Source organism: Ovis canadensis, chromosome 16, assembly GCF_042477335.2.
Source record: "Ovis canadensis isolate MfBH-ARS-UI-01 breed Bighorn chromosome 16, ARS-UI_OviCan_v2, whole genome shotgun sequence".
In the NCBI taxonomy this organism is placed as follows: Eukaryota; Metazoa; Chordata; class Mammalia; order Artiodactyla; family Bovidae; genus Ovis; species Ovis canadensis.
Window position 1 is genome coordinate 81,157,611 of NC_091260.1, and position 14,349 is coordinate 81,171,959.

Sequence of the window (14,349 nt, forward strand, 5' to 3'; positions counted from 1 at the left end):
GACGCAAAGACGATGGAAGACTCAAATCCTAAAGCCTGACCTAGATTTATTAATAATACACGAGCAGCTACATCTCATGTAGACAAGCTAAGCTTGCAGGTAAAAGATATGCTTGATTTGATAAATTCAAAATCCAACAGAAAAGTATTCAAGGTGAAGAGAAACCTAACAACAGAGCTATTTAAAAATAAAGAGAATGAAGAAATGTAAGGCAGGCCAAAAACAAGCAGAGGTAGCCTCGTGCCACAAGGTCAGTGAAAAAAAATAGATCATCCATTAAAGTGATATCAGGAATATCGGGAAAAAGCAGTATTAGGAGTAAGCATGGCTATTGTTCAATATAAAGAACAATTCTTGCAGAAACTAGATCCCTACCTAACAACATAAAGTAGAATTTTAATGTTAACTATAAAGCAAAATTAATAGCAGAAACAGAAAAATAAACAATCCTAATGTGAGATTTTAAAGTGTTTCTCTCAGAAACAGACATACGAGATGGAACATATTTGGATAAAGAAGAAGCCTGATCTGTCATATAAATAACCCTAATACTACACAAAACACGCATTCCTTCATTCCCACAGAAAATATCTGTAAAAACTCCCATGCCTAAGGCAGAACGGAAATCTTGGAAATGCTAAAAATGACATACTTTTTAACTCTTTCTTTGATCTCGATGTAGTAACATCTGAAATAACAAAAAATTCACCCTGAAGCCTCAATAAATTTAGAAATGCAAAACCACAATCATTGTAAGTAATTCACGGATCAGACAGTGAAACAATGGTGTCTAACCTTACTTAAAAAACAACATACTGAGCTCTCCTCTCAGAAAGATGTGACTCTGAGTGAAGCCTCAGTTTTCAACAAATATTTCCAGAAGACCTTATTGGACACTTGCAGTGAATATACACAGGCTCCTATAGATTTTTAGTAAAGTCTATTCTATTTGTATCAATAACCTCAGATATGCAGATGACACCACCCTTATGGCAGAAAGTGAAGAGGAACTAAAAAGCCTCTTGATGAAGGTGAAAGAGGAGAGTGAAAAAGTTGGCTTAAAGCTCAACATTCAGAAAACAAAGATCATGGCATCTGGTTCCATCACTTCACGGCAAATAGATGGGGAAACAGTGAAAACAGGGTCAGACTTTATTTTGGGGGGCTCCAAAATCACTGCAGATGGTGACTGCAGCCATGAAATTAAAAGACACTTACTCCTTGGAAGGAAAGGTATGACCAACCTAGACAGCATATTCAAAAGCAGAGACATTACTTTGTCAACAAAGGTCCATCTGGTCAAGACTGTGGTTTTTCCAGTAGTCATGTATGGATGTGAGAGTTGGACTGTGATGAAAGCTGAGTGCCAAAAAATTGATGTTTTTGAACTGCAGTGTTGGAGAAGACTCTTCAGAGTCCCTTGGACTGCAAGGAGATCCAACCAGTCCATCCTAAAGGAGATCAATCCTGGGTGTTCATTGGAAGGACTGATGTTGAAGCTGAAACTCCAATACTTTGGCCACCTGATGCGAAGAGTTGACTCATTGGAAAAGACCCTGATTCTGGGAAGGACTGGGGGCAGGAGGAGAAGGGGACGACAGAGGATGAGATGGCTGGATGGCATCACCGACTTGATGGACATGAGTTTGGGTGGACTCTGGGATTTGGTGATGGACAGGGAGGCCTGGCATGCTGCAGTCCATGGGGTCACAAAGAGTTGGACATGACTGAGCGACTGAACTGAACCGAACTGATTCTATGTATCTATAGACCTACCTACCTATGTTGAGAAAGATTGAGGGCAGGAGGAGAAGAGAGTGACACAGAATGAGATGGTTGGATGGCATCACTGAACCAATGGACATGAGTTTGAGCAAGCTCTGGGAGAGTGAAGGACAGGGGAGCTTGGCGTACTTCAGTCCACGGGGTCACAAAGAGTCAGACATGACTTACCAACTATCTTTCTAATTGCCACCTATCTGTCTACCTTTCCATCTATCATCTGTGCATTCTATTTATCTATTCGTAGGTTTCATTTTCATTTTTATTCCAACATATTTGAAGCGTATGCTATCATGTGTATTATCAGGACACTTGGTGAATTTTAGTTCATCATATTGAGGTCTCAAGACCAGAATAATAAAAGTATTATGACCATTACAGGTATTATTTAACCTTTGTAAGTAAGTTCCCAGAAATAGAAAAGTATTCCCAAAGTGCCCTTCTGCCTTTGCTCACATGGATAAATATGCAAAACAACAAAACACACACACACATATCCTGACACACAAACATGCACCAAAGCAAAACAAGCAAAAGGCAGGACAAATAAGGAGAGCCCCCTCCCCCGAAAAAAACCACCCAAAATATTTTATGGAACTACATAAGGCAGGTTTCTGGTGTGAAATGATGCTGTTAGCTCACTTCTATAGCTCCACTTCTGCAATGATTTTTCCATTTTAATATTTCAGTGACCGAGGAAACAAGTCATGTCAGCCTTGATTAGGACTAGTCTGTCCTTATTTGTAACTTGGTGTTCATTACGGATGCATTGCAACAAACATCACTATGATGGTTTTCATTACAGATGCATTGTAACAAACACCTTTATGAGCCTGAATGCATTCTGACCTCCTTGTTTTGGTTCAGCCACATCTCTCTTGGGGGAGACACAGTAAGACATCCCCTTTTGCACTGAGATCCTGTCACATCTAGGCGATGACGCCGGCACCTAGTCAAGTCACGATGCTCAGCCCTCGCACTGGCAACTTTGCACTTTACACGGAATGGTTCTCCAAAGACTGTCAAGGACAGAGATGGCCAAACATTTTTGGTTTCTCTGGTTAAAAGGAGACAGCTAGATGCCTTTTCAGTGGGGGCGCAGCAGAGGGAGGACAGGTTTCTAAAGAAGAGGAAGGGCCCCTCAGGGAGGCGGCGTCTGTGGGCATGAACCGTATGTAGCGCCAGGTTCCCTGCCAGAGTCAGCTCCGTCCAGAAGAACAGCAGAGGCAACTGCGGCACCTGGAGGCCGCGGGCTCTGTAAAGCTCCCCTCGCTGTGGCTTCATGCATCCACAAGTGTTCTGAAGTTCGGCAAAGCTCAGGCTCATCCAGGAGAATATAACTGTACCAAGTCTCCTGTATCCTTCCTTGCCACTGGCATGTCACCAGAGAAATCCATGATTTGAAAAGAGACAGCTAGAAAGGACAGGCTTGTGGATACAGCAAGGGAAGGTCAGGGTGGGACGACTTGAGAGCACCATGGAAACACAGACATCACCAAACGTAAAGTGGGTAGCCATGGGAATTTGCTGTGTGATGCAGGGAGCTCGAACTCGGCGCTCCGTGACAACCTAGAGGGGAGGGATGGAATGGGAGACAGGAAGGCGGTTCAAGAGGGAGGGGACATACCTCTGCCTGTGACTGATTCGTGTTGCTGTATGGCAGGAACCAACACAATATTGTAAAACAATCATCGCCCAATTAAAGATAAATAAATGTATATAACAAACAATAAGTAACATTAAATTGAAAATAAATGAAGTTGTGCTCCAAACTCAAAGGTGACGTGTAATTGATTTACTAAAGGAAGAAACAGTCTAGTACGATTCCCAAAGATTCCAGAAAAAGGTGTTGAAACAGAAGTTGGGCTGCTAGGTGGGAGGACCGGCTCTGTCATTTGTTGAATCCGGTGCAAGGTGCGAGACCACGAGGGATTTCAAGCATCGGAGAATTAAACCAAGTGGGGAACGTTTCCAGCACAGGGCCCTGAGCTACGGGGCAGGGAACACGCCCAGCAAGCCGGTCCTGGAGCTAGTTTATTCCCAGTCACTCTGATAATCAAATGAACTGAAATACTTCCTTACCACCCTGGGAGTTAAACCCTTTCACATATGCGGACCACCTCAGGGACCAGGGTCCCTTCCACCCCTGGGTAACCTGCACACTGCTACTGCTAAGTCGCTTCAGTAGTGTTCTATTCTTAGCAACTCCATGGACTGCAGCCCACCAGGCTCCTCAGTCCATGGGATTTTCCAGGCAAGAGTACTGGAGTGGGGTGCCACTGCCTTCTCCGAACCTGCACACTGCTGGGTGTGAGCATTTTCAAGGCTTAAACCTAAACTGCCATTGCTCAGTTTTTCAGTCGTGTCTGATTCTTCTCGACTCCACAGACTGCAGCATGCCAGGTGCCTTCATTATCTCCCAGAGTGTGTTCAGACTCATGCCCATTGTGTCAGTGATGCCATCCAACCATCTTTCTCTGTCGGCCCCCTTCTCCTGCCGTCAGTCTTTCTCAGCATCAGGGACTTTTCCAATGTGTTGGCTCTTCGCATCAGGTGGCCAAAACATTGGAGCTTCAGTATCAGTCCTTCCAATGAATATTCAGGATTGATTTCCTTTAGGATTGACTGGTTGGATCTCCTTGCTGTTCAAGGGACTCTCAAGAGTCTCCTCCAGCGCCACAGTTGGAAAGCATCAATTCTTCCGGTGCTCAGCTTCTTTATTGCACGCCAAGTGTTACTGCCCCCTCTCCTGTCCCTGGCAGTATTGCTGTAAGAAGATCGTTAGTTCTTCGTGATCACTAGAACATGACGTTCCCCTGCTCATCTCCTCCCTCATTTCTACCAAATGGACGCAGTCACCCTCGTCTGGATCTCGGTTGTAAGAGACACAGTTCTGCTGATGGGTTTGCGGGAGTCAGCAAAATGTAGACAGACAGAAACGACAGGACCATCCAAAGACCAAGCGGGAGGAAAGCAGAGAAGGGCTCCGTTTGTACGCGGAGGAGGCATCGATGGCAAGACGCTTTATCTACACCCTTCCTCTGCATCCCTAGAATACTGCAGAGAGAGGCGACGCATCCTTTACCATCTGGAAAGCATTTCCTCTGTTCTGCCTTCAGCCGGTTGACCAGGAAGGCGCGCAGCGAGCGCTTGTGCTTGGGAAACAGCGATAAGAGGAAGGACAGGAAGAGCCGCTCCGTTTAGATAAATTGAGAAATCGAACCGAAATAAATACGCGTGTGATTTATGGCTCATGTATCAAAAGCAAGCCATAAAAATGCCTGATCCTCGCTTAAATGAGCCGGGGGAGCGCCGCGCGCTGCCGTCCGCGCGGGGCCAGCAGAGCCTCCTTCCAGGCGCGCGGGGGCGGCGGCGCGGGGCCTCGCTCGGTCCCTGCGGCGCGGCACAAAGTGCTGATGCTCCAAGACCAGGCCGGGGTGCCCCCACTGGCCCCCTCCTCGCAGACATTTGAGATCACCTTCCTCCAGGCTGGGAGGCTCCCGGACTCCGGGCTTTCTGCCCGCGGAGATTTACGACCTGGGTTCGCACCCGGGGCCTTTGTGCGCCCCAGACGCGGCGGTGCGCACGTGTGGATGGAGACCAATGGGGGCGCCGGGGGCGGGGGGCGGACGGGGGAGTGGGGAGTCGCAGGGCTGTTTTTTTTGGATCACGTCGGTTAAAAAGAAGATGACCTGTGATTAAGATGTTTTAAACCGCCCCCGCCCCCGTCCCGGGGTCCTTCGGGGAGCCTCCCTCATGAGCAGGAAACAGCAGATTGCTCCCGGCTCCATCCTCTGCGCCCCCTCCCCTGTCAACCAAAGGCGGTGGGAGGCTGAGCATGCAGCCCGTGCCCTGAGGCGGCGGGGGCTTTGTGGGGTCCGGAGAAGCGGGTGGACGCTCTGCTTGAGAGGGCCGTGGATGGACGCCTCGCAGGAGGCAGTCTAGTAGGGAAGACATAGGCTCTCCCCGGTGTCAATAGAAAGCTTGGGTGTGCGGCTCACTTAACCAGGAAGGAAAAACTGGCAGTATTCTGGGCAAGAAAGAAAGGTATCTTACGTATCTTTCTACCTGTCTTACATAGGACAACAGGACAACTTTAAAATCAAGACCTATTTTCCCAGTTCAGTAGGGTAATATGACAGTGCCCAGGGACGGATGCCTGGAACATAGTTCCTCCTTCTCTGTTTGTCATTGATCCTTCTGACTCACAGACTACCTAAATAGCTAATGCGAACTTGTTTCTTCTTTCCGGGCAAAAAAGGAAAGAACCAAGATTTAGTGAGTGTTTAGCGCATGTCCTGGACTGAGTGAGAGTTTTCACATGGATTCCCTCCACACTTCCTTGACCTACACGGCCCTGATTAGTACAAGGTGAGGGTACTAATATAATATAATTAATATATATAACATGAAGAATATAATATGTCCTTGTGCTCAGTCATGTTCGCCTCTTTGCCACCCCATGGGCTGTAGCCCTCCCAGGCTCCTCTGGGCATGGGATTCTCCAGGCAAGAAGACTGGAAGGAAGTGTTCATCTCCTCCTCCAGGGGGTCTTCCTGACCCAGGGTTCGAGCCTGTGTCTCTTCTGTCTCTGCCCTGGCAGGCGGATTCTTTCCCACTGTGCCACCTGGGAAGCCCACAAAGACCCCGCTTTCTGCTTTTGAGGCCAAGGTCAGCAAAGTCAGCTGCCGCGGGTCTCTAAAATCCAGACGCGTGAGGCCACACGTGACATGGGGAGTGCCTCGGCTGTCAGAAGGGCCTAGTGAGCTTCCCTTCTGTAAACACGTTTCTCGGATGCATTTGACCACCCCTCTGTGATGATGAAGCCAGGGAGACGCAGACAGACCGTGGACGAGCCTGGGGGGTGACGGCTGGGGGAGGCAGGGCAGGACCTCGGCTGCCCCCTGGGCTCCTGCCCCCGCCTGAATCAGGGGACCGGGGCTTTCTCGAGGAGCGTGTTGGGGTGGCGGTGCTCGGGAAGGGTGACCGAGATGGCCGAGACCTGCTGCCGCACTTGCACAGGGTCCACCCTCGCGGGACAGCTGGGACAGGCCTCACCACGGGCTCTCCTAACACATTTCACTTGGCAAGGAAAGGAGACACCGGGGCAGGGCACGGAGGCTCAGTGGGAAAAAGTTCCCCTGCCCACGGCCGCTGCCCCTCCCGCAGCCTGGGCTGAAAAAAGCCAGAACAAGCGCCGTCCACTCCGAGACCTTCCGCGCCCCTGCCCAGACGGGCCAGGCCCGCCCCCACCAGAGCACACTTTCTGTGGCTCATCCGTTCAGGCCGCTCTTGCTCCTCTCGCTTCTGCCGCCACGGATCACGTGGCCGCGGTTGGCACTTCTCGTCCCCAGGCTCAGGAGCCCCGAGGACTGGGCGTTATACCTGCAAACCCCTGACGCTCGTTCAGAGGGACGCGGCAGTTCTTACCTGGGGGGACAGGCAGACACCTTGCAGGGCACGACCCCTGTGGCTGGCCGGGCGTCGGGGCTGCAGAAGGAGGCGTTCACCGGGACCCGCAGGTCTCTGTAGCAGCGTGCTCTCGTGGTTGTCTGCCCTGCGGGAGAGAGGGATGCGCGGTGAAGACTTACCAACACGACCCGTGGTAAAAGCAGGCCAGGAGCTAATGACGTCTCTGGAAACCTTTTTCCTGCATGTCAGCCTGCTTTTGCATGAATGACATTTGGCTGACTATGATATTCCACTTCTCTGGTCTGTCCTGATGATTTTTGTTAGTGGATTTCATCAGTTCTGAGACGCCTTGTTTCTCCCCCTACATTAAAAACGTAGATATCTGCTTTTATATTTGGCCGCACGCAGGCCCTTCACTGTGGTGTGTGGCCTCCAGAGTGTGTGGCTCAGAGGTTGCCTTGTACAGGCTTAGTTGCCCTGAGACATGTAGGATCTTAGTTCCTGGACCAGGAATTGAAACCCTGTCCCCTGCATTGGAAGGCAGATTCTTAACCGCTGGACCACAAGAGAAGTACCCCACCCTGCCTACATTTTAACATCTTTAAATGTGTGCCTCGCTATTGATGCCAATTTATACTTGGTGAAACTATCTGCCCTCAATCTGGTTTTAGCCCCGACGTCCCCAGGCTGGCCTCCTGGGCTCACGGAGCTGGCCGTCTAAGAGATACACAATCCATCAACATGCATTCAGAGTAGGCTTTCCTGAAGCCCCTTCTCCAGGGGTCTATGGTTTCTGTGTAGTCAAGGGATCAGTCTTGTAAGCCTCTGATTCCCACTCCCATGCCTTGCTCTGAGTCCACTGTTTAACTGATACCACCTGTATTTCCTTTACACACACACACTCATGCCACTCCCAGAGTAAAAGCCCACTCTTCTCTCGTTAAACTGGAGACCTCCCGGCCTTGTCCTCCAGGCTTACACACACACACACACACACACACACACACACACACACTCACACACACACACTCACACATGCTCACGCTGCTCCCAGATTAAAAGCCTGCTCTTCTCTCGTTAAACTGGAGACCTCCCGGCCTTGTCCTCCAGCCCCGCTGCTTCCCTCTTGTACCGACATCTCCCCTGGTCCTCTGACCCCCAGACTCCACCCACAACTGTGTCTGTGCGTGGAACGTGGTCCTCACCCGCTGTCCCTGACACACCTGGAGGCAGTCCTCTTGTCCCCCTACGCAGGCCCATACCCTGCGCTCTGACCCAGCACCTTCCCGTGCTTAGGGGTTCTCAGACTCGAGTGTACATCTGAACCTCTCGTTAGCTTAAACATCCTCCCGGCCACTTCCAAAGTGTTGGATCCGGCAGGCCTGGGATGTGTCCTGAGAGTGTAAGTTTCTAACATGTGCTCAGTGTCCAGGAACTGCTGCCCTGCGGACCACACTTTGAGAACTGCTGCTCTAGGAAATATCAGAAGCTGCCACTTGACTGTCTCCTGTTACACAGGTGTGACAGAGTAAAAGATGGATACCTGGTCTCTGTCCCTGGTTCTTGGAACAGCTCCTAGAACCTTTGGAGTCTCCTTTGTGAGCTGCTGAGCAGACTGGTTGGTGGGGGGAGCCCCGCACAGCGTATGGGTGGAGCTGGTCCCCAGAAAGACCGAGGCGTGATGAGAGGGTTTGCAGCCCAAACCCGGACCTCTGGGAAGAGGAGCCGGCATGGAGATTTAGTTCAATTACCAATGGCCAACGATTTAATAATCCTGCCCATGTAATAAAATCTCTATAGAAACCTGTAAATAATGGGGTTCAGAAACCTTCCATGATGGTCTCTCTCTCAACTGCTTCAGTCATGTCCAACTCTTTGCAACCCCATGGGCTGTAGCCCACCAGGCTCCTCTGTCCATGGGATTCTCCGGGTAAGAACACTGGAGTGGGTTGCTGTGAACTCCAACATCTCATCCTCTGTGGCCCCCTTCTCCTCCTGTCCTCAGTCTTTCCCAGCATCAGGGTCTTTTCAGTGAGTCATCTCCTCACATCAGGTGACCAAAGTATTGGAGCCTCAGTTTCAGCATCAGTCATTTCAGTGAATATTCAGGGTTGACTTCCTTTAGAATTGACTGGTTTGATCTCCTTGCAGTCCAAGGGACTCTCAAGAGTCTTCCCCAGCACCACAGTTCAAAAACATCAATTCTTCAGTGCTCAACCTTCTTTATGGTCCAACTCTCACATCTGTACATGGCTACTGGAGAAACCATAGCTTTGACTATATGGACCTTTGTTGGCAAAGTGATGTCTCTGCTTTTAAAGACGCTATCTAGGTTTGACATAGCTTTCCTTCCAAGAAGCAAGCATCTTTTAATTTCATGGCTACAGTCACCATCCACAGTGGTTTTGGAGCTGAAGGAAATAAAGTTTGTCACTGTTTCCACTTTTTCTCCATCTATTTGCCATGAGTTGACAGGAATGGAGGCTATGATCTTCGTTTTCTGAATGTTAAGTTTTAGGCCAGTTTTTTTGCTCCTTTTTTCACCTTATCAAGAGGCTCTTTAGTTCCTCTTCACTTTCTGCCATTAAAGTGGTACCATCTGCATATCTGAGGTTATTGATTTTTCTCCCAGCATCCTTGATTCTAGCTTGTGATTCAGCCAGTCTGCCATTTCGCATGATGTACTCTGCGTGTAAGTTAAATCAGCGGGGTGACAATATACAGCATAGACATACTCCTTTCCCAATTTTGAACCAGTCCTTTGTTCCACGTCCTTTGCTCCATGTTGCTTCTTGATCTGCAGACAGGTTTCTCAGGAGACAGGTAAGATGGTCTGATACTTTTATCTCTTTCAGAATTTTCCACAGTTTGTTATGATCCACACAGTCAAAGGCTTTAGCATAGCTGATGAAGCAGATGTTTCTCTGGAATTCCCTTGCTTTTTCTCTGAGCCAACGGATGTTGGCAGTTTCTGGTTCTTCTGCCTTTTCTAAATCCATCTTGTACATCTGGAAGTTCTCAGTTCTGCTGCTGCTGCTGCTGCTGCTGCTGCTAAGTCGCTTCAGTCATGTCCAACTCTGTGCGACCCCATAGATGGCAGCCCACCAGGCTCCCCCCTCCCTGGGATTCTCCAGGCAAGAACACTGGAGTGGGTTGCCATTTCCTTCTCCAATGCATGAAAGTGAAAAGTGAAAGGGAAGTCGCTCAGTCGTGTCTGACTCTTAGTGACCCCATGGACTGCAGCCTACTGGGCTCCTCCATCCATGGGATTTTCCAGGCAAGAGTACTGGAGTGGGGTGCCATTGCTTCACATACTGCTAAAGTCTAACCTGAAGGATTTTGAGCATAACCTTACTAACATGTGAAATGAGCATGATTTTATGGCAGTTTGAACGCTCTTCGGCACTGCCCTTCTCTGGGATCGGAATGAAAACTGATCTTTTCCAGTCCTGTGGCCACTGCTGAGTTTTCCAAACTTGCACATTGAGTGCAGCACTTCAGCTGCATCATCTTTAAAGATTTTAAATAGCTCAGCTGGAATTCCATCACCTCCACTAGCTTTGTTCGTAGTGATGCTTCCTAAGGCCCACTTGACTTCACACTCCAGGGTGTCTGGGTCTAGGTAAGTGACCATACCGTTATGGTTATCTGGGTCATTAAGACATTTTTGTATAGTTTTTCTGTGTATTCTTGCCACCTCTTCTTAATCTCTTCTGCTTCTGCTATTTTTAAGGCCTCCTCAGACAACCACTTTGCCTTCTTGCATTTCTTTTTATGGTGAAGCTAGTTACAAGTTTGGTTGAGATATATAAATGCTCTGTGTGTTTGCTTAGTTGTTCAGTTGTGTCCGACTCTTTGCGACTGAATGGACTGCAGCCCGTCAAACTCCTCTGTCCATGGGGATTCTCCAGGCAAGAATACTGGAGTGGGTTGCCACACCTTCCTCCAGGGGAACTTCCCAACCCAGGGATCGAACCCAGGTCTCCTGCATTGCAGGCGGATTTTTTACCAGCTGAGCCACCAGAGAAGGCTAAGAATAGTGGAGTGGGGAGCTTATCCCTTCTCCCCAGGGGATCTTCCCAACCCAGGAATTGAACCAAGGTCTCCTGCACTGCAGGTGGATTCTTTACCAGCTGAGCTACCAGGGAAGCCCATATGTATATAATTTGATCACTTAGATCAAATTTCCAGAGGGCAGAGAGTGCAGCCTGCATAGATTAATTTGTTCCCACACTTGTTAGGTGGTTTATCAGCCATTGGCCAATTTCATTAGATTCAGTAAGTTCCAAGATCAAGTCACCTCTCCCTGTCCAAGTGTTCCAAATCTGCTTATTCAACCAACTACAGATGGAGAAAACTGGGGAAAATATTCTAGAAAGTTCCAAAAACCAAACTTGCATTGCTACATGCCAGTAACTTTTTATACAACATTTCCCTTGTATTTACAACTATTTGTGTATCATTTTGGGTTTCCCTGGTGACTCAGATGATAAAGAGTCCACCTGCAATGCATGAGGCTTAGGTTCGAGCTCTGGGTCAGGAAAATCCCCTTGGCAAGGGCATGGCAACCCACTCCAGTACTCCTGCCTGGAGAATCCCATGGACAGAGGAGCCTGGTGGGCTACCGTCCATGGGGTCGCAGAGAATCAACCGCTGAGTGACTAAAACTTTCATTTTCACACTTGTAGCATTTACATTATTTTAGGTATTATAAGTAATCTAGAGATGATTTTAGAAGTATTTGGGGGTGCACTGTTTATTGCAAATACTACACCACTTTATTTATATATTCGGTATCTGTGGGGTATCCTGGAACCAGTAAGAGTGATGACTGTAGTGATTTAATGTGCTGTGTGCTCAGGCGCGTCTGGCTCTTTGCAACCCCATGGACTGTAGCCCGCCAGGCTCCTCTGTCCATGGGATTCTCCAGGCAAGAATACTGGAGTGGGTTGCCATGCCCTGCCCCAGGGGGTCTTCCCAACCCAGGGATCAAACCTGGGTCTTCTGCATTCAGGCAGATTCTTTACCACTGAGCCACCAGGGAAGCCTAGTGATTTAATAATGCTTGACAAGAAACCGTCAAAATATAGGCATATAGGCATATTCTATATTCTACAGTACTTGGGAAGAACTGAACACAATTTTGATGACTCACCCTATGTATCAGTGCAGAGATGAAATCTGAATTGGTATTTTATGAACTTATTTTTCCACTTGCTAACAGGGAATAAGAGACTATTAAATTCAAAAAAAAAGAAACAGATGTTACTTTAAAGCTGTTCTCTAGTGAATGTTGTAAACTCCCTTAAAGCTATCCTTTCTAATCTTAGTGACCCAATTTATAGGGGGGACATACTGAACAAGAGTACCAGTTTTTAAACCTGTTGGAGGTCAGTTCTAACGAGTAGAGAAGGAAAATTAAACTTTTCTCTCCACGTACATGTCCACTTAAAAGTCCATTTTAGAAGTTTCTAACCAAAGTCTTCTGGCACTTTTGGTGTGACTCTACGAATAATGGCTTTGGTTTGGTTTCCAGTTTTGAGACTGAAGACGTGACATTCATGAGACATTCTTATGCTCAAGTCTTAACAAAGAGTTAGGCCAAATGATCCTGATGAGCAGGGTACAGGCTCTCGGTCAAGCAAGCAGGAAATTGCTTTGCTTTGCAACAGAAACAGAAGTGTCCTGTATTAACATATTCACTTTTCCTTCTTGGTGGAGATGTTTTTCTGACTTTGGTGCCAGTCAAGTCCGAAGCTTTTACCTATTAATTGGATAAAAGGGAAATCTAGATCTAGTCACTCCTGGAATAATTTTAGTAACAACGTGATAGAGGAAATATAACCTAAAGGGAATTTGCCCAACACACTTCTAACTTCTGACTCGGCCAGTTACTTTTTTAAGCTGGTGACATTGGAGACCTCTCACTTCCTAGTGGGGCACTATTGGCATTTTAGGTAAAAACATTATTTGCTGTGCAGCACGGTTGCCATGTTGTAAAATGTTTAGCATCCCTGGATCCTGCCCACTAGATGCCAGTAGCAACCCATGGCAACTAACATGCCTGCACACATATCCAAATGCTCCTTCTAAGGAACAGCGCAGCCTCTGGTTGAGAGCATTGACAGACCACAAGCAGATAAGGAAGAAAGTATATGCTTAGGAAAAAAGAAAGGGAAAATGTAAAGTGTTGCTTGGAAATCTTTAGTAATTCCTAGAAACAAGATCAAAACAGGACAGTGGTCATCAGATTCATAGCAAAATTCATTTAAGAAAATGACAATGACAAAAATGCTATAAAACAGAATTTATGGTGTGTAGCTCAAAGTAAGATCCAGAGGGTATTTCACAGCCTTAAATGCCTACAGTGATAAAGATGGGTATGAATGGAAATAAATGAATCTAATACTTAATTGTGGTGTTAGAAAAAAGGATAGCTCAAGGACTTCCCTGGTGGCTCAATGGCAAAGAATCTTCCTGCAATGCAGGAGACCTGGGTTCGATCTCTGGGTTGGGAAGATCCCCTGGAGAAGGGAACAGCTACCCACTCCAGTAATACAGCCTGGAGAATTCCATGGACTGTATAATCCATAGGGTTGCAAAGAATCAGACACAACTGAGCGACTTTCACTTTTACTTTCAAGGAAGCAGAAAGAAGGAATTATATAGATTGGAAGAGAAGTCAACATACTAGAAAATGAACAGACATCAATATATTTGGATGCATACAAACACGTGAAGCAGAAGTCAGTATGTCAGGAAAGAGAAAACAGTGAATCCAGAAGCTGATATTTGGGTGAGGAGCTTATCCTCAAGCATAACAAGCTGCAACTCTGCTCACCCTCCTCTGTCTAGTTCTTCCCTGGATTACAGGGGCTCCAGGCAGGCCCTGCAATCTCTGCATCTCTTGTCTGTGGGGCTGTCGGATAGATCCTGTCACTGAGATGCTTGAGCACATGGTGTGGTCAGAGCTGCAGCATCGTGTCCCTGGCAGCAGGGATTTAAAATGCGGGCTCTGGCGGATGTGAAGTCTGCTGTAGTCTCCAGACATTTTTCTGGGAATCACCTAGCTCTAATCCTCGCCAGGAACTTCTGGAATGTTTGACACATTCCACCTCTTTAGTAGCCGGAGCAACTCTGAGACCTAAATGGGTC

At 47.7% G+C, this 14,349-nt stretch overlaps 1 protein-coding gene across 1 annotated transcript in view; it reads right to left on the reverse strand.

Moving 5' to 3' along the window:
- ADAMTS16 (ADAM metallopeptidase with thrombospondin type 1 motif 16) overlaps window positions 1-14,349 on the reverse strand; it is a 182,078-nt gene that overhangs the window by 39,050 nt on the left and 128,679 nt on the right. The window contains exon 18 of the mRNA XM_069556383.1: window positions 7,213-7,339. Coding sequence (XP_069412484.1) covers window positions 7,213-7,339 — 127 coding nt within the window. The remainder of the gene's footprint in view (window positions 1-7,212; window positions 7,340-14,349) is intronic.